A 21,018-nucleotide genomic window follows, 5' to 3' on the forward strand; every position below is an offset into this window, starting at 1 on the left:
GCTTAATTCTAAGTATGCAGTGCCTGAACTTTCTTCAGTGAAATTTTGAACTACTTTATCTATAAATTTGGACATGTGTGATTAAATTTGATTAAAACATGCTATATATTTTAAGAATGTTGGTATCTTTGTTTTTCAAGCTTCTTCTGTCTGTTTCCCTGGTCAATGCAGCTGGGAATGATAAAACAAAAATGTATCTGGGCAGAGGTCACTACTGCAAATTTTACTAAATTATATGGAAAGAATCTGTCCTCAAATTTCCATCTCAGGAGTGGATGTACGGTATAAGGATGAAGAAAATATCACAGGAAGAAGTGGAAAAGTTTCTTTGACTTTCAGTCTAATGGTTCCTACTGCTCCTGTTGAATAGCACATTTATTTATTTTAGCTGATCATCTGTGGAGGCTCTGTTTGCTGCTACTTGCTCAGCATGATATTATGGCTATTTCATCCCTCCCTGTCAATTTCTGAATATGTTTTGGCATGATGCCTAACTGGAAAGTTTGACGACTTCAGCAGACATTGTTACAGCAACAGGCATCAGAGTAATTCAGCTACTTAATTACATATTGCTTCTCATCTGAGTGCTGTTGAAAAGAGAAAACCTTTGCTGGTTGGGCTGGTTTTCCATTCCTGCCAGCTTTAGCTTTCCATTACCAATAAGAGGTTATACAGCGTACATCTCTGCACACTGTACACACTATATGTAAAGGAGGTGTTCAGACTTAATTTATTCCTTACCCTGGATAAAGATTATTGCAGCTGTGTGTTTTGGAAACCTATCAATGAAGGGAGTTCAGCTCATACAACAAGCTTTGAATAAGGTACTGTATTCTGTATTTCCAGGATCTGTTTTAATTGCACTTGCATATTAGCCGGAGAACACGAAAATCTGGAAAACATTTCCTCTGTGATGGTATTTCAGCCTTAATTTTGTATTGTATGCCATATGATCAAAAGTTAATTTAGATGGAATACAGAAGTTTGTCTGCCATTGAATAGACTTTCTATAATCATTTACCTCCAGTTTTAAATAGTTGTGTTACAGTCAGGTAACCTGTTAAAGTGAGTGGGCCCAACAGTCTGTGCTCAGGCTTTTAAGCATGCGTAAATATTAGAATTCCCCAGAAAATATGTAATAAGAGTAGGCTCATTCATAAGGATTTGGATGAGATAATGAATAAGCTGTCATTCTTCTCCATTCAGTTGCAAAAAGCAATTGTGTTTTCTTCAGTACTGATGATTCTGGGAGTTGTAGCTCAAGCAGCTAGAAAGCATTAAGTGTTTGCAATAGTGGTGAATATCTGTAGCTCGGGTATAGGATGAGGGTGAAGGTTCTCTGAGCTTGTGGGTTGGTTTCCAAACGTTTTGTTACCAGGCTAGGTAACATCTTCAGCGGCATGTAGAGGATGTCTGTGTCAGTGCTCTTTTGTTTATAAGGCCTTCAGTTGTGGGTGCGTCAAGTGAGGGTCTTATGATGTGTCCGTTAGGAGTCATCAGAGAGGCTTGTGATGGGTCTTGTGATGGGGAGGTTACTTCGGGTCAGGGTCATTGGAAGGTGAACTGCTGTGGAGGGGAGAGAGGCTGTCGGTTTGTGAGCTGTAGTTATTCCTCCGGAATTCTCCAACTGCTAGGAATAATGACAAACCTACAAACCCATAGCCACACTCTGCCAGGAATTATCTAGAACAAAGACAAGACACAGAAGGATAAAAGAAACAATGTAATCTACAAAATCAACTGTAATAAATGCAACCATTTCTATGTGGGACAAATATCACATCAATTAAAAAACAAGATAACGAACACCGGCTAGCAGTCAAATGCCATGATCCCAAATCCTTAATCACTACCCATCCCAAAACCAAACAACACCAGTTCGATTGGAGCAACATTAAAATCATTGGCCACACTACCACCGCCACAATTGTGAGCTCACTGAAGCCTAGCACTCCACAGGCAATTCTATCAACAGACACATTGATCTACAACCAGCCTATGAACCCCTCAGAATCCAAATCAATTGTACAGCCAACAGGAGACAGCACCAACCCACAACAGACCCTGCCCACCAGTAGTTCACTTTCCAATGACCCTGACCTGATGTAATTTCCCCATCACAAGCCTCTCTCTGATGACTCATACCTGATCCATGACAAGACCCTCACTTGACACACTCATACCTGAAGCCCTTATAAACAGAAGAACACTGATACAGACATCCCCTAAACGCCACTGAAGATGTTACCTAGCCTGGTAATGAAGCTCAGAGAACAAACCTTCACCTTCAGTGTTAAGTGTGTCCAGACCTGGACTAAATCACAAATCTCCAACCATTGTAAATAGGTATGGAAGGATGTTTTATAATAAATCAGATTATGTTGTGATTCCGTGCCAGCCAGTGGACCTGGCAGCTGAGTCTGGGGAATCAGAGGAGGAGGAGGAGGAGGGGCCTGGAGAGCCCTCAGAGTCAGAGGAAGGCTTTGATGAGCTCCAGGACTTACAATCTGATGAAGAGCCTGGCCCCTCCACTCGTGCTCAGGCTGAAACCCAGCTGAAAGACATCATAGACGATCGCAAACGCCGACAGGCAACAAGAGTAGGACAGAGGGAGGCAATGGGGCGGCTCCAAGGGCAGAAGAGAAGGCATTGAGAAGCCATGCCTTGGGGCTGCATAATAAAAAGGGAAGGCTGAAGGCAGCCATTTGCAAAGGACTCAAGTTTCATGGAATCATGTTCTGTTTGCCTTCCCTGTGAAAATTCTTGGTTTGAATCATGTTGTTTGCCTTTGGACAATTCTCCGTTTGAATCATGGCCCGCTGGGTGGGCATGGCTAGAGTGGTCATGGCAGACTGGGTGGGCATGGCCAGGGTAGGCGTGGCCAGCTCGATGTTGCTCCTGGGGAGAGATTCCTGTGGGAGCCAGAAAGGGTTGGGGGAGATCCAGGGGGTCTCTGGTGAGTGGGGCAGTGGGCAGGAGGGTGTCTTGCTCAGCTGATGGCTTGGAGGGGAAGGGGGCAGCTACACCCCCTCCCAAATGCTGCTGTCTCACGAAAGCAGGATAAAAACTCCAAAAAGCGACAAGGAAAAAAAGTTAAAACAGAAGTGTTTTCCGATGGTTTTCTTCCCTGGGACGGGTGGCGGGGCATGGGGGGAGGCTCCTGAGCCCCACAGCTTTTCCGAGGGGGGGAGGAGAGTGAGGAGGGGCTGTGCTGGGATCGGGGCTCCTCATGCCTTCCGCTGCCCACCTGCATTCTTCTGCCACAGATCCCATGGCTCTGCTTGCCTGGCAGGGCGGGGGCACGCTCGCGCTCAGGGACACACATGGGGCTGCTGCCTCACTTGCCATGCCTGGACTGGGCTGGGCATGGAGCGACCTCACCACTTCTTCCCCTGCGGACATCAGGAATGCCCACCCCACCTATCACTCGTCCCAGGCAGCTGCTGCCATCCGGCGCTCTCCAACCCATCACCGGCCACCCAGGCGCGCCGGGATGCCTCCCTTTGGGCTCCCTTGGCCTCTCCCACCCCCTCCAGACTGGGGCTGGTCAACTTTCCCCCATGGGCAACGCTGTGCCCATCCGTGGCCAGCCCTCCTCCATCTTCTGTGGGTGGACCGCGGCTTACTGAGCCAGGCAGTGCCTCTCCCCACACGCGTCCTCAGGCAAAGGAGCCGGGCAGCCGCAGCTCTTGCTCCCCTTCGGCCTCCATCTCCCCGAGGCCCGAGCTTGGTGCACCCAGCTGGCTGGCGACAGGCTGGAGATACAGCTGCTCCTTATATAAAATTCGCTATGACACAACTAACCACATTTAAGCAAAATACAATACAAATACAACCTATGTGCTCACTGAAAAAAACAAAAAGAATTACCTGTCTTTTGGTTTTATATTTGGAAGATATCAATATTACCTTCCTGCAATATTACCTGCAAGTTCTAACCCACGTGGGCATGCACACACCACTGTAATACATGAGAAAAAGACTCTAGTCACAACACTGTGACAATACAGTATTAGAACCAGCATGAGCTCCGTTTATGTCCTCCCAAACATGGAAATTGCAAAACTGATTCAGAAAAAAATGGGAAAGATCACATCTGCTCAAAATAAACTATTTGATTTGGAAGACACATGACAGTATGACAAATATGGATTCATTTTGCTTTGTACCACAGCTTGAGATATACATCTCACTAAGTTATCTGGTGTTGGGTTAGCATGTGAACTCAGTCATTATGGCTTGTAAATCATAGTTTATGACAGCATGGTACGTGAAACTAATTATATTCCACAAATCATGGTTAAAAACCACAAGTTAGTATGAGAAGGAAACCTGGCTTCCTTTCAACTCATTAATGGACACAGTACTACAGGGAGATTCTTTTGAAAGTAAGCCTCATTAAATGAAAATTTATTCTTAACTAAGAATATGCAGCAATTATTTCCAACCTGACATATTCCACCTGTGCTAGAATATAACTCCCACAAGCCCATACTTCTAGGCTTGGGCTCAGGAAGTTCCTGCAACACGAAAAATAACATGTGATGCAGCCTTTCTTTTATAGGTAATCCTTGACTTATGACCACAATTGAACCCAAAGTTTCTGTTGCTAAGTGAGATAAGTGATTTTTCATTTTGCGACCTTTCTTGCAGCAGTTAAGTGAATCAGTGTTGTTAAGTTAGTAACATGGTTGCTAAGTGAATCTGGCTTCCCCATTGACTTTGCTTGTCAGAAGGTTGCAAAAGATGATCACCTGACCCCAGGACACTGCAACCGTCATAAATATGAGTCAGTTGCCAAACATCCTAATTTTGATCACTACCATGGAGATGTTGCAATGGTGGTGAGAAAAACGGTCATGTCACTTTTTTCAGTGGCGCTGTAGCTTCAAATGGTCACTAAACAAACTGTTGTGTACATTGGATGTTTAGAATAGTTACATCAGCAGCAGGTGTGCCTATTCTAGCAATCTTCTGCGTAGATCTTGACTCCATTTAGAATTTCCCCACTTTTTCTTCACTCCATTTATTCCTTGACCTTTTGCAGCAGCCTCAGACTGAAGCGAAGATGGAAGATCAAAACCCAACGTTCTCAAGAAAACCAAACTAGGACCAGGTTAAACAATGACCCATCTAAAAGGCGTCAGGGCTTGCTTCATTGCATCCAGGGCAGACTTATTCATTATTAGGCTCGTAACCAAAATAAAACATATAGGGAACGGTTGCTGGAATTGGGTATGTGTAGTTTAATGAAGAGAAGGGTGAGGGGTGACATGATAGCAGTGTTCCAATATCTCAGGGGCTGCCACAAAGAAGAGGGAGTCAAGCTATTCTCCAAAGCACCTGAAAGCAGGACAAGAAGCAACGGATGGAAACTAGTCAAGGAGAGAAGCAACCTAGAACTAAGGAGAAACTTCCTGACAGTTAGAACAATTAACCAGTGGAACAACCTGCCTCCAGAGGTGGTGAATGCTCCAACACTGGAGGTTTTTAAGAAGAGACTGGACAGCCATTTGCCTGAAATGGTATAAGGCAGGGGTGTCAAACTCAATTTCATTGAGGGCCGCATCAGCATTGCGGGTAGGCGTGGCCTACTGGGTGGGCGTGGTTAGAGTGTGTATGGCCTACTGGGTGGGCATGGTCATCTCTACATCGTTCGCACCAAGGGTGCCTATGGGGGCCTGGGCAGGAGTGGGACAGATCTGAGGATCTCTGGCAGAAGGAGGGTCTCTGGGCCAGGGCCAAGGCAGTGGGGGCCGTCCCCTCACTGTTTCCAGGATGGCTTCGCGGGCCAGATCCGGCCCCCCGGGCCTTGTGTTTGACATGTCTGGTATAACTTTTCCTGCCTGAGCAGGGGGTTGGACTAGATGACCTCCAAGGTCCCTTCCAACTTTATTATTATCATTATTATTATTATTATTATTATTATTATTATTATTATTATTATTATTATTATTATTATTATTATTATTATTATTATTATTATTATTATTATTATTATTATTATAGTATTCTACACATTCTTTCAGGAATCCTCTTTTCCTCCTGGCGGCTTCAAGCCAGAACAGCACATGGCACAAGGCACATTAGAATAACCCCCTTCCCGTTTCTTCTTTCCCTCCCCCCCCCCACGATCTCGAAGGGCGGGGGAGGGGGCACGATTTACACCCGCAGGCATCGGCAAGCTGATCTAGGATAACTAGGGATAGGAAACCACGTCCGCACAGAAATGCAAGGAGCGCTACAACTATCTTCCTCGCCCAGATGGCCTCCAGGTGGCTGAGGAGAGCGCGGCGATTGTTAGCTCAGCTCCCCTCAGGGCTCGGGCGGAGGAAGCCGTTCTAGAAGAATCGCCGCGGCAACGCGCTTCCATCGCGCCATTGTCTAGGACCGTCCCCCCCAGAACGCGCCTTTCTCGCTTTGCCCGGCGGAGAAACGGAAGAACTTGGAGGTTCCGCGGAAACGGAAGCGCGTCCCGCGAGGGAGATGGCGGCGCTGGTGAAAGTCGTGGTGAGTCGGGGTGCGTGACCTGTTTGTGAGAGGCTCCTTTCGTCAAACTTGGCCGGCTCGCTGCTCCTGAGGAACGGATGGCCCGATGTTCGGAGGCTTCCCTGGCGGGGTTGCTGCCTGGGCTGCTCTGTTTGCCTTTGTTGCTCGGTCGAGAGCGAGAACCTGATATATGAATGGCAAGTCCACACCGTAGGGCAGCGTTTCCCAACCTTAGGAACTTGAAGATGCGTGGACTTCAACTCCCAGAATTCCCCAGCCAGCTATGCTGGCTGGGGAATTCTGGGAGTTGAAGTCCACGCATCTTCAAGTTCCTAAGGTTGGGAAACACTGCCGTAGGGATCGTTTTCATGGTGGGCAGGGGTAGGCAACCTCGGCTCTTTTATGACTCATGGACTTCAACTCCCAGAATTCCTGAGCCAGCTTGGCTGGCTCAGGAATTCTGGGAGTTGAAGTCCATGAGTCATAAAAGAGCCGAGGTTGCCTACCCCCGATGGTGGGAAAGCTGCGAGTCGGAGCAGAGAAGGGGGCTGCTTGTCTAAGTGTGATCCCCGGAGTTCTCAGAACTGTGTGTGTGTGTGGGGGGGGGGTCCCCGTGGGAGTCCTGTGGCTATGAAATAACCTTTGCGGAGGAGGAAAAGGAGGAGGAGGATTTCATAACCTTCACGAGGTTTAGTTGGTAGGCTAAAGAGATCCATCCCCACCCTCCTTCTCAAGGCAAGAACTTTTGAGCTGAACATTAATTGTCATAAAAATTAACACACTTAAGTCTATACCTCTGTCATACTGATGAGCATTGATCGTTTTTGTTTGGAAATGTCAATGGAGATTTTTTCATTCGTTTGGCACTCCCATTACTCTTTTCAGGTCTGTATGTTCCTGTAAGCACTTTTGCGTTGATTCTCCCGTTTGCCTGTTAGTTGCTCAATAGTGCCTGCATATATATTTATTTATTATTTATTATTTATTTATTAATTTTATTTGTATACCGCCCTTCTCCCGAAGGACTCAGGGCGGTGAACAGGGCAATACATATTAAAAAACAAAATACAAAAATTAAAACAGAATAACAGAGTTGGAAAGGACATTGGAGGTGTCTTCTAGTCTAATCCCCTACTCAGGGAGGAAACCCTGCCTACACCATTTCAGACAAGTAGTTGTCCAGTCTCTTCTTAAAAACTTCCAGTGATGGAGTATTCACAACTTCTGAAGGCAAGGTGTTCCACTGATTGATTGTTCTAACTGTCAGGAAATTTCTCCTTAGTTCTAGGTTGCTTGGACCTTCTTGTAGTAACTATAATCATTAAAAGGTTAGAAGAAATATGAACATTAATCTTTCTTTTGCAAGGCAGGTATATTACAGTATATGTAGTATAAATACCTAGTAAGTTTAAAGTAAGGTTCTACATTTAGGCAGGAAAAATCAAATGCATAGGTATAGTATAGGTGGTACCTTGCTCAATAGTAGTAACTGTGAGAGGGATCTCGGAGTCTTAGTAGACAATCACTTCAATATGAGCCAGCAGTGTGCTGCAGCTGCCAAAAAAGCCAACACAGTGCTAGGCTGCATTAACAGAGGGATAGAATCAAGATCAAGTGAAGTACTAATACCACTTTACAATGCTTTGGTAAGGCCACACCTGGAATACTGCATCCAGTTTTGGTCACCACGATGTAAAAAAAGATGTCAAGACTCTAGAAAGGGTACAGAGAAGAGCAACAAAGATGATTACGGGGCTGGAGGCTAAAACATATCGGGAACGGTTGCTGGAATTGGGTATGTGTAGTTTAATGAAGAGAAGGGGGAGGGGTGACATGATAGCAGTGTTCCAATATCTCAGGGGCTACCACAAAGAGGAGGGAATCAAGCTATTCTCCAAAGCACCTGAAAGCAGGACAAGAAGCAACGGATGGAAACTAGTCAAGGAGAGAAGCAACCTAGAACTAAGGAGAAACTTCCTGACAGTTAGAACAATTAACCAGTGGAACAACCTGCCTCCAGAGGTGGTGAATGCTCCAACACTGGAAGTTTTTAAGAAGAGACTGGACAGCCATTTGCCTGAAATGGTATAAGGTTTCCTGCCTGAGCAGGGGGTTGGACTAGATGACCTCCAAGGTCCCTTCCAACTTTATTATTATTATTATTATTATTATTATTATTATTATTATTATTATTATTATTATTATTATTATTATCTATTAGTGAGTGAGATGTGCCATGACACAGTCTAAAGGCAAAGAACAATTTTATTAAAGTAAATCACTTAGATCCAGTTATAATTGCCTCAGTTAATATCTGTTGTATCCAAATGCTTCTCTATACTTTTCCTAATACTGCAGTTAATGGAAGTAAGTCTTTTCATATTCAGTATTGTGACTGTTTATCTTTCCACTGGAATTATGACTATGTTTAGCTTTATATTGTGAGATATTCTGGCTCAAGCTGTAGCTGGTTGTAATTGATATTGCATCCTTAAAGATGCTTTTACATGGAAGCTGTATGTTGGAGGGTTGTTTTGATTATCACTATTAATGGTGATATAGCATTTTAATTATACTAGTTAGTATATACTTCATTTTAATTTTCTCATACTGTAATAGTTTTTCACAAATTGTTTTATAGCACTATAAAATATAATACATTATAGAATACAGATAAGAGCCAAGTTCAGTGGCATTTCTAGAATAGAAATTAGAAATGTTCTTAATTTACCAACTGTTATACATCTATTGAAAACCTGTTGAATAATTTATAAACTATAAATTATAATTTTATGAAATTACTATGAGTGTTAATAGTACTATGAATGTATAATGAGTGTTCCTTTTAGGGTATAATTTGTTGAGAGGATATTCCAGGATGACTTAGGCACATATCAGTACTACAATAGAATACATGTATATCTCTACTTAATGTAAATGGATATTAGTGCAGAATATATAATTACTGTCATGTATCAATGCATGCTATTCCATTAAAAAGATGACATGTTTTTTTCTGAGATTCAAGAGGTAAATGCATGCCCAAAGCCCACAAACTAAAAATATTAACCATACCCTGAAAAGTTACTAGAATACAAATCTGACTAATAATTTGTCACTTTGAATTGTAATTAAATATCTTGAAAATTCATATGGTATACTCAGGAAATTCAGAATCTTCAAAAGACCAGTACATTTATATTTTATACTAAGCTGTATGCTATGTATTGAATTTAAATTCTGTTCCAAATGAATGACCATTGATATACATTCTTTTTTATTTTCCTTTTCTAGATACACTGTACTAGAGAACCTCATTGGATTTCATTATGCAACGGATTGATACCAACATTAGCTCAACAGCAGTGGGGCAGGTTGCTTCATGCTTCTCTCCAGGTAGGAGTTCAACCATAATGGGGCAGAATTCTCCATGGAAATTGTTGGATAACATGTTTTTACAGGTACAGCTGCAAGAATGGGAACTACTATACTGTGTGGGAATTTTGTGGGAATGTTGAAAGAAGTACTTTCTATACCTTTAATCTGCTGAATAATTTGAACCTGACGTAACTTACTCTGTTTGCCTTTATCATTCCTGAAGACCAGTTTTATCTGCTATGCTTTGCAGAACATTGTTCTTTATTATAAGCTAAACAACTGAACCATGTGACAGTATTGCATAAAACTAAAAAAGTATATGTTACAGTGGTTAGGAAAGGATATATTAATAGGAATTAAGATGAAATGTAGGAGTTAGAGAGGCTTCAATTTAAAAAAAATGAGAATTTTAGTCAATTGGAAGTGGAGATAATATAATTTTGGATAACAAGGTAAAAGATAATGTTTCTGTGAGCCTACTGAGGGTTTGTTTCGTATTCAATATATATTTCTAGTAATGGCTCACTTGTATAGATTTTAAGGCTTCATAGACCTTCCTGATCTCAACTTTTATTGGTTGACTCCAGTATGTAACTTTCAGGCTTATGTTATCTCTTAAGCTAACAATATTTCTCTTCTGCATTATTTTTTGCATACTTATGCCCTTTTCTTTTTGTTCTTTTATCAGAGACACAACAATGGCCAGTTTCAGTTAACCAAAGTTTGCTGTGATTTAATACAAAGTATCAGGACCATAAAACAACCAAACAGAACATTTCATCACACAAAGGTCGAGACAAAGCTAAGTTTTCCATTACAATTATGCTGTTCGAATACACTGGGCTATGCTTGTGGTCTTATTGGATCTGGAGATTTCTGGATTTGTGTAGGAGAAGTGTACCTAATAATAGAAGCTACCTATATAGCAGCATAATTTTCAAGGGGGTTTCCCCTATTTGTTGGATCTTCATAAGGAAACTGTAAGGGCTGTTCATGCAATATTTCTGATTCTGGTTGAGCAGTGTTTGCTCATTCTAGAAACAGAGGCATCTGGATTTCTATAAAGATGAAAAGCAGCAGTATAGACAGAGTCAGGGATGAAATGTGTTTGAATATTCGTAGCTTGGGTTCATAGTTGGGCTGTTGGTTTGATCACCAAGCTTGGCGATTTGGTTGCACATGTTTCATTTCCATAGTTGTAAACCCAAGTGAAATCAAGGAGAGAAAGAGAAACCTGGTTCTCCACCAACAAGTCAATAAACAGGCACATTGACACCAACCCATTCTACCAACCACTGAGAACAAAAGAACTACTGCAACTGCAATTCCGAAGGCAGCATTTAAAAATGAACAAACAGGCACCCCACCGCACAGCAACAAAAATCACAGCCCTCCACAAGAAATGAGACCAGCCAGCCAACCAAACAACCTGAAACCAGACCATGACTCAGAGGCAACCAAATGAGCAAACACCATTTGCATCACACAGACTATACTTAGACACCAAGGAGTATGGCCCAGCAACAACAACCAGCCAATCAAATAGTCTGAAACCATACCATGACTCAGCAACATGTGGACAAACAACACCTACACCAATTTACATCACACACATTTATTTTTCCATTAAACTTAAATGTTTTGTGGCTTCCACTTAGGGAGATTCTTTTTTACTCAATGGTACTTGATTTTTTAAAAATCTGTTTAACACCATTCTGAGTCTCTAGATTGGGGTAATCTACAAAACCCAGGAAGAAAATATAAATTCTCTACCTTCCCATCAGTAATAGCAGAACTGCTATTGGAAATGTGGAGTTTTATAAGCCACCTACTTTTTAAATAAATTCTTTCATTAATACAGTGAGAAAGTATGATCTAGATAACTTTAATAATCCAGAAGTATTTAGAAATGCATCTTGTGAAGTTATAAACAAACTGTTTCCTTTATTTAATGTGAAATTTTAAATGATACTGGTAGTCTAACTTACAACCATTCATTTAATGACCGTTTGAAGTTACAATAACATTGAAAAAAGTGGCTTATGACCGTTTTTCACACTTATCACCATTGCAGCATCCCTGTGGTCATGCGATCAAAATTCAGATGCTTGGCAACTGGTTCATATTTATGATGGTTGCGGTGTCCTGGGGTCATGTGATCTACTTTTGCCAACTTCTGACAAACACAGTCAATGAGGAAGCTAGATTCACTTAACAACTGTGGCAAGAAAGATCACAAAATGGGGCAAAATTCACTTAACAAATGTTTCGCTTAACATAAATTTTGGGCTCAATTATGATCATAAGTAGAGTACTATCTGTACATAGTTTTTGGTGGAGAAGAGAAATATGACAAACATTTTTTATCCATTTTAGTACATTGCTTCTATATTGAGGTATAGACATGGCCAAAAGTATTGGTACCTCTCTCTTTTTTTCTCAAAGAATATCAATTTATGTTAAGTCATACATCAAAAGCAAAATGTCTGCTCTGTGGAGTGTGGAATAAAGAATGATGGGTACTATTTACTTGTGCCAGTTTCAATTTATTTCTTAGCTAATTGGGATTTGGCTTGTGCAGTAAAGAGGTATAAATGAAATTAACACAGATGGTACCTCTCTGGGATCTACATCAATTGGATTCAACATATACCGGTAGATAGAAAGTATCTTTTTGCTTCATTTTTACAAAAATAGTCTGGGGGGAAAATGTGAAAAAATTCTATCAATTCAGAACTGCCACTGAAAATTTATGAATCAAAATGTGAGTTTTACAACTTTTTGTTTTTATTATAGATTTTTAGAAGTTCTGCTCAGCCATCTGAAGAGAAAGTAGGCACTTTCACAAAAATAATAGAAGCTATGGGATTTACAGGACCACTAAAATATAGAAAATGGGTAAATATTTTTCTTCTTAAGTTTGATCCTCTTCTTTATAAACTCGTTACTTATATTCGGTCTAAATTTTGCTGGAATACCAAATTCCTAGTCCAGAGAAGTGATGACTGTATTTTATAAAATAATCCTATTATAGGACTGCAGCTATTATACTTGAAGATCAAAATGCTGATTTTGGCTGAATATTTTCTGCATGTCTAATAGTGACACAACATCGTATGGATTGAGTTAATGTTTTTATTCTTTTCTATCCCTTGAGCGATCCTTGAGTGCCTTTTATTTATTATTTATTTATTTATTTTATTTATTCAATTTATATACCGCCCTTCTCCCGTAGGACTCAGGGCGGTTCACAAGGTTTTTTTTAAAAACAGATACAACAATTACAAAACTTAAAATCGATTAAAAGAATTATATAAACCTTGCTATGTTAATGATAGTGTAGTATACATTATAAATGTGTTATGATTGTTTTGAATTTGAAATGGGCTGTTTCAACTGTAAGTTCTGAAACTGAAGCAGATGCTCAGAAGAGTATAAAACATGATCATTCGGTGCTTGGAATGATTATGGTGTAATTGGAATACATGTCATATTAGTACTTTGCATCTCTCTTTTCTTGTAACCCAGCAAGTTATTATATAAGGAAATTTATTTTTAAAAGTAAAGACCCCAAGTAAAATAAAGGACATTCTAAATTAAATTTTTTTAAAAAAACCAAATGCTCAACCAACTCTGCAAAAAGCATTGAAAAGAAGTGATGTTTTTATTACTAAGATCTACTCAATTGTTTGTTTATTAAAGGAGTGTTAAAAAGAGGATGTGATTAATTAATGAGTAGAGTTAAACTCAAATACAGTGGTAATGTTTTGTTACAGTTTTCCCCAGAAATAGTTGGAATGCATTTTTAGGTAGCATCATCCATATTTTTTATTTAAAAGTTGTTTTTTAAATTTCTGTGTACCTATGTGTTGATGCTGCATAATAAAATTTCCAATTTACCTAGCAATATCTGTAATCACAGATTACAGATACATGAGCAATAGGGTACTTTTATATGACCATCTCATCATGGTTTATTTTAAGATGTTTTAGGAAAGGCTAAGCATACCTTATTGTTTCTTGAGAAGATTACACCATTTTTTAAGTACCTGACAGGATGTTTCAGATAAAGCTAAGAATGTTTACTACCATTGAATCATAGAGCTGGAAGGAATTTAGGAGATTAGCAAGTCCAATATATGCCCACTGCAGGATTCACTACACAGTCCTTGATTGATCTAGCCTTGGGCTACAGGATAAAGAATAATGCTCTGAAGTTACAGGAAAGCACATTCCAATTAAGTAATATTTCAGTTTGGATTCTTGTACTGAGGTTAAGGTGGCCCTTTAGCCCATTTATAACTAAATGACCCTTCTACTTTTGTGATAATGGTATCAATGAAGAATTGGCATCTTTGAAATAGAAAAAAATATAAGCTTGAATGAATGAATTCTAAATACAATTACGCAAATGCATTATGAATTTCCTTGCCTGGTCTGTTGATATAATGGCATGGAATTGATAATGCTTTATAACCCAGTGTTAATTATTAAAAATTCTCCTAAATTCAGTTTAGACTGTGAAGCTAAATATCTTAGAGATTAAATAGATTTGAAAGCATATGTTAGTGGAAATGAAGTATTTCTAATTAAGTTATTCTAAGCTGAATATTGTTAAATGAAATTATGTAACTAATTTAATATGTTGTGATGCAACAATCCTTTTAATTTGGTTTTTATTTTGTATGCTGCCCTTTTGCTGTTTGTCAGATGGGCAGCTTTATAAATTGGTTTAATAAATAATTCACATTTAGCTAATAATAAATGATATATAAATGTGAATATCTCAAAATAAAGAGGAACATTTGTGTATTTTTGCAGAAGATTCTTTAGTGAAAAATAGAAATAATATAATTGTTTTTTCTCTTCAGAAAATTAGAATAGCAGCACTACGCATGTATACATGTTGCGTGGATAAAATAGACTATGAAGAATTCTTTAACGGTAAGTTCTTCATCCTTCTCTCTTCTTGCTGTCCTGTGATTGTGATAGAAATAGGATAGCTTACAGCCTAGAAAGATTGTTGACTTTGAATACCTATGTTAAGTAATGCCCAGTGATTTTATGATAATTATATGATATGCACAAAAATTGTTTTTATACCACATTGCTTAAAATCTATCATGTGGTTTGTCACAAAGTACTAGTTTATCAAAGGACAAATTGCAGAGCCCAACATATTCCCTATTATCAAATATTAAAATACTGACTCACCCTGTTAATATACATGGATAATTTTATCCATCATTATCACTACCACCACCACTATCACCAACACCAATTCCTCTAAAGCTCTGATCTCCTGCAGCTTCTCTCAGGTTTTATAGGCTTACATAGAGGAATGCTGTGGATATAATTTACTTGGTCTTCAGTAAGGCATTTGATAAAGTAGACTGCAACCTACTGCTTGATAAGATAGAAAAATATGGGCTAGACAGCATCACCACCAGATGGATTTGTAGCTGGCTGACTGGCCGTACTCAGCCTGTGGTCCTTAATGGAACTGCATCTATGTGGAGGGAAGTATGTAGTGAGGTGCCCCAGGGCTCTGTTCTGGGCCCAATGCTCTTCAACATCTTCATCAATGATTTGGATGAGGGGATAGATGGGGAACTCATCAAATTTGCAGACGACACCAAGCTGGCAGGAATAGCCAACACTCCAGAAGATAGGCTTAAGATACAGAAGGATCTTGACAGATTGGAACATTGGGCGCTATCTAATAAAATGAAATTCAGTGGTGAAAAAAGTAAGGTTCTACATTTAGGCAAGAAAAACCAAATGCGCAGATACAGTATAGGTCAGCGATGGCAAACCTTTTAGAGATTGAGTGCCCAAACTGCCACCCAAAACCCACTTAAGTATTGTCAGGTGCCGGGTGGGTATGGCTGATTGGGTGGGCATGGCCGATTGGGTAGTCGTGGCTGCGGTGGTAACAGCAGGCAGGGTGGGACTAAAAAGTTCAATAAATCAATTCCAGCTTTGCAAGAAGTTGAAATTGATTGATTGAACCTTTTTTTTTTTGCACACGGTGGCGGAGGCGTAAAGCTGAAGGCCTAGGACTGGGGTGATGGCGCGTGTGCCCACAGAGAGGGCTCTGGGTGCCACCTGTGGTGCGCGTGCCATAGGTTCGCCACCACAGGTATAGGTGGTACCTTGCTCAAAAGTAGCAACTGTGAGAGAGATCTCGGAGTCCTAGTGGAGAATCACTTAAATACAAGCAGCTGCCAAAAAAGCCAACACAGTGCTAGGCTGCATTAACAGAGGGATAGAATCAAGATTAGGTGAAGTGTTAATAATACCACTTTATAATGCCTTGGTAAGGCCACAGTTGGAATACTGCATCCAGTTTTGGTCACCACGATGTAAAAAAGATGTTGAGATTCTAGAAAGAGTACAGAGAAGAGCAACAAAGATGATTAGGGGACTGGAGGCTAAAACATAAACGGTTGCTGGAATTGGGTATGTCTAGTCTAGTGAAGAGAAGGATGAGGGGTGACATGATAGCAGGGTTCCAATATCTCAGGGGCTACCACAAAGAAGAGGGAGTCAGGCTATTCTCCAAAGCACCTGAAGGCAGGACAAGCAGCAATGGATAGAAACTAATCAAAGAGGGAAGCAACCTAGAACTAAGGAGAAAAGGAGAAATTTCCTGACAGTTAAAACAATTAATCAGTGGAACAACCTGCCTCCAGAAGTTGTGAATGCTCCAACATTGGAAGTTTTTAAGAAGAGACTGGACAGCCATTTGTCTGAAATGGTATATGGTTTCCTGCCTGAGCAGGGGGTTGGACTAGATGACTTCCAAGGTCCCTTCCAACTCTATTATTATTATTATTATTATTATTATTATTATTATTATTATTATTATTGTTATTGTTATTGTTATTGTTATTATTGTTATGTTATTATTGTTATTATTGTTATTATTATTAGGAAAAAGAATTACCTTAGGTATGTGCATACATATATAAAGACTTTTTTCCTCCTTGTATGTGCAGAGTAGATGTGTATGCAGGCCAATTAGTGTATCTTTTTAAATGTTTTAAGTAGTAAAATACATTTGCACTCACCACATTCATTTTTAAGAATTACAGATCCCTGACACTTTCAACTCTTGGTTTTTAATAGTACAGCTTCATGTCTGGTAAGTAAAGCTCTTTACAATTACATTTACTACAACTTTTGTATCGAGAAAAAGGAATTTATCACTTGGCTAAACCATGTTAAATGTATGCCAGATTTTTTTAAAAAAAACAGTTCAACATGCTATTTCTAATAGTTTCTTCACTCTACTAGTTTGAAATCTTTCTTTTAAAAGCTTCATTCAGCCTGAATGGAAAGGTCTTTTATTTATTTCTTTTTAGGAAAAGCTCACATTTATGTAAATGTTCTTTGAATTGTGAGAACTTGTGGTGACTTGACTTACTAGTTGTCAGAAGCCTTTAAGAAATTATAGCACTGACATTTACAGTTTTCCCTCTAAAACCTACCTACAGATTACGTGAGTGCCAAATTGGTTTCATGTGGAATATTTTAACACCTCAAAGTGATTTTTTCCTTCATTAGTTAAATAACCATCCAAGGAAAATAAATAGACAAACCTAATTTTCATCTAAAGTTAGGTGCTTGAGAAGATCAGAGTGATAGAATAATGATGTAAAGGAAGGAATCATTATTTTCCAGTGGTTTGCCTTTTTAGAAACTAATTACACTAGATGTAAATTGTTTTACATTTATAAATGTTTTTGGTATGTACTTCTGGAAAAAATGCTTATGTTTATTTTTAAATATATTTAATGAAAACCTTAAGTGTAATATGCTACCATAAAAAAACTGTTGTGACTTTTGAAAAGAATATTCCTATTCTTTTCTGTTTTCATAAACATATAAATTCAATTCTCTAGTTTACTTAAAATTACCTCTTATGTAGGTTAGCAATACCAGTTCTCAAGTTAGTGAACATTAGTATGAACCTTTTTGTAAAAATAATGCCTTGATTATTCTCATATTTTTCAAGGTGGGCAACAGCAAAGTCGCTGCAATTTATTTTGTTTTGAAAAATGAGTTAAGAACAGATGATAGGTTAAAGTAAGCAACATGCAGTGGTGGGATTCAAATAATTTAACAACCAGTTGTCTGCTACAACCCCAGCTAATACTTGGTGGCCTCACCCCCTTTTCTGTATGCACCAATCGAGAAACTAGAGAAATGAAGCATCTGTTCCTAAGTCTTGCACCCCCTCACCATACACAGCACTCCTCTTGGGCTTTTTTGCTTGTTGTGGCAGCTACTGGCGGTGTAAACATCGGGTGGCATTCACTGGAGAGTCCGAGCCATTAAAGGCTCCTCGAGAAGAGGAAGAGGGGGCAGATGCAATGGTAGCAGAAGGTGGAGAATGGGTAATATCGAGGGAGCAATGGGACCAAGGACACTATGGCTGAGGAAAAGAAAAAAGGCGCCCTGGCCAAGGGATAGGAGTGGGAGGTAGAGATGTCCAGTTGAGGCAGCTGCTCCGAATTGCTGTGGCGCCTCCTCTCCTTCTCCTACTGGCGCTCTGGCCCCCACCTAAAGGGGAGATGGGGAGGGGAACTGCGGCGGTGTAGAGCCCCCTCCAGCATCCATGGGCACATCCTGCCCCCACTACATAGCTTCGGCCCCCACCTCCTCTCAGAAGCACAGCACTGGCTCAGCTTCGAAGGGCTGGATCCTTTCCCGTGGAAACCTCCTCCTGGTGGACCAAGCTCAGGGGCAGCCTGCGGAGGAGGGGGAGGGGGTGGGCCGTGGCGGCTCTGGAGGTCCTTTCATGGGGATGGTGTTTAGGTGTGTGCCTTCCCTGCATAAAGAGGTGTGGCATTGTCTACAAGTGTTCTAAGTTTTACAGAGGGGCAGTGTGGGATTGAATCCAGTACAAAGCGGGAACAAAGGGAATTGGATCAGAACATTCAACACGGGTGGCTCCGGGTCTCACTGCATGGCTGAAGATGCCACCATCCCCAAGAGAAACTCCTAACCTCCTCTGGAGGAAATCTGGTCAAATTTTACTTGTATCACTGTTGAAAAGCAGAGGTAGTTTATCTTGTGACATTCCCAGAATGTTACAAGGAATCCAGAGTAGTGTATCTTTCCCTAGATGACGTTTCCCATTTTTTTAAGTTTCTACACCGACAGATGATCCTAACCAGTTCGCCGAACTCAACAAAAAATTAGGTATCAGTTCTGCCAAACTGGTGCGAACCGGCTGAATCCCACCACTGGCAACATGATATCCTTATTATAATGAAGGAAGCATAAGAATATGTGAATTAAAAATCTGTACTTGTTTTAGAAAAAAAATCAGTATTTCATGTTATGCCATACAGTATTATATTTATCAGAATCAAAATAATTTTGGCGATGCATACAACTTTAGCTTTAAGAAAAATGTCCTTTACCAGTTAACTCCCTAGATTCCCAGGAAGCATGGCTGATAGTGAGGAGTGATGGAAGGAAGTTAGTAACACATGCCACGTAGTCCAGTTTCAACCTTAGTAGCATTGCTACCTAGGTCTGCCCAGGGCTTCAGTTTCAGGATTGCCTGGAATTCACTGAAGAAAGGGGTTGGCTAATGTATGAAAAGAAAATACATTGATATATGCAGCAATGATTGATTTGTCAGGTATAAGGAGAGAAACAGTATTAGAGCAAATGATAAAATTTTTGTTTATGAATTGAGAAGCTATGTAAATTATGAAGTATGAATTTGGGAAAATGGGTAAAGCAAGTATACTCTGGTTTCTAAACTCTATGATAATGCAGCGGGACCTTCATTTAAGAAATTAATAAATGGGTAAAGAAAATTTCAAAAACTTATACAGATATTAACTGAATGCTTAAACGTAGCCTTGGGATAAAAAAATAAAAGTTTTGGCAGCTGTGTTGATCTGGCTAGAAACTCTTGTCATTTTAATCTCAAGTGGCAGCTACTATAAATGGGATACTCATTCCAGTTTCCATGACCTCATTCAAAGTGTTGCTAAATTGCTGTGTGACAGCACAATGCATCTAAATCCACTGCAACTTTTCAAGCATTGGGTTAAAGGCAGGCTGGAAATTAGTGTAGATTTTTATTCCAGACTGTGATAATTGCATTAATTTCTGTGATTTATTTTTTATTAGGACTATGTAAGGCTTTGTCTTTGCTTCCAGAAAGGTGTTTCAGGAGTGCATAGGATCACCAATTTGCAGCTCTTTAAAGGAGACCTTTATTTTCTCAGGACTGTGCAGCAGGGAACTATTTTAAAGATTTACTGATAGATACTGTGTTCAGACTCCTCATCAAATCCCTTTTTTTAAACATGGCAATTGGAGGAGTGATAGGTTATTGGGCACAGTAGCTGTAGTTGTATGCCTCAGTCCCCCCCCCCCAGCTAGCTGGTATCTTATGGCAGAACTGTGCTCCAGTTGAAAGCTGCCAATCTCTGAAAATTTATAAAAATGGGCCACAAAAAAGCAAAATAGCTATTATACATTTGAATTGTATTTCTTACCTGTGGTTCATGCTAGTTTAATTAAGCGTCTATACTGCATATGTTACCACTCACACAGTACTTTCAAAATACTGTCAGAATCCCAAATTTAGAATAACCCGTGCAGAACCAGTACCTTTTTTAATACACTGAGTTGTCAGTTTCAAGAGTGACATTGTTTTGACACAGAAATTGAAAGTACTTGATATAAACATTGGATTTGCTCTCTTTTTCAAAGAAATTGATTCTTTATTTTAAAGAATTGATACTGTTCCCAGTTTTGTACCAAAAGATATCTAGTAACCTTATGTATTCTCATTTTAGGAGACAGCCTGATTTAGCTGAATATTGACTCCAATGAATTGAATCTGTGGCTCCAGTCTTAACACATATTTGTCTGGGATTAAACATTAGTTGAAAACTATTGGGGTTCTAAGTACATGTGTCTAAAAGTGAGATTCTGAATGGGTTTTCTCTGCTCCCTTTTTTCCAGCCCTATAGCTGGAAAAGAGCTAAAAGGGATAATATAAATTAATCAGTCACTTTCCTGTGATCTGTAAAATGCTGTGGCTGTGGAATACTCTACCGGAAGTTGTATTACTTTATATCCCAAAGTGATTTTACTCTATATACTATACTCTTA

General features: G+C 39.8%; 1 protein-coding gene across 1 annotated transcript in view; it reads left to right on the top strand.

The window, feature by feature from the left end:
* Window positions 1-6,269: 6,269 nt before the first annotated feature.
* Window positions 6,270-21,018, top strand: part of UQCC1 (ubiquinol-cytochrome c reductase complex assembly factor 1) — a 29,698-nt gene continuing 14,949 nt past the window's right edge. The window contains exons 1-6 of the mRNA XM_081322614.1: window positions 6,270-6,510; window positions 9,784-9,885; window positions 10,556-10,657; window positions 12,664-12,765; window positions 14,739-14,811; window positions 16,957-17,014. Of these exons, the coding sequence (XP_081178740.1) occupies window positions 6,487-6,510; window positions 9,784-9,885; window positions 10,556-10,657; window positions 12,664-12,765; window positions 14,739-14,811; window positions 16,957-17,014 (461 nt within the window). The 5' untranslated portion in view covers window positions 6,270-6,486. The remainder of the gene's footprint in view (window positions 6,511-9,783; window positions 9,886-10,555; window positions 10,658-12,663; window positions 12,766-14,738; window positions 14,812-16,956; window positions 17,015-21,018) is intronic.

The sequence above is a fragment of the Vipera berus genome, assembly GCF_964194415.1.
Source record: "Vipera berus genome assembly, chromosome: 3".
NCBI lineage: Eukaryota > Metazoa > Chordata > Lepidosauria > Squamata > Viperidae > Vipera > Vipera berus.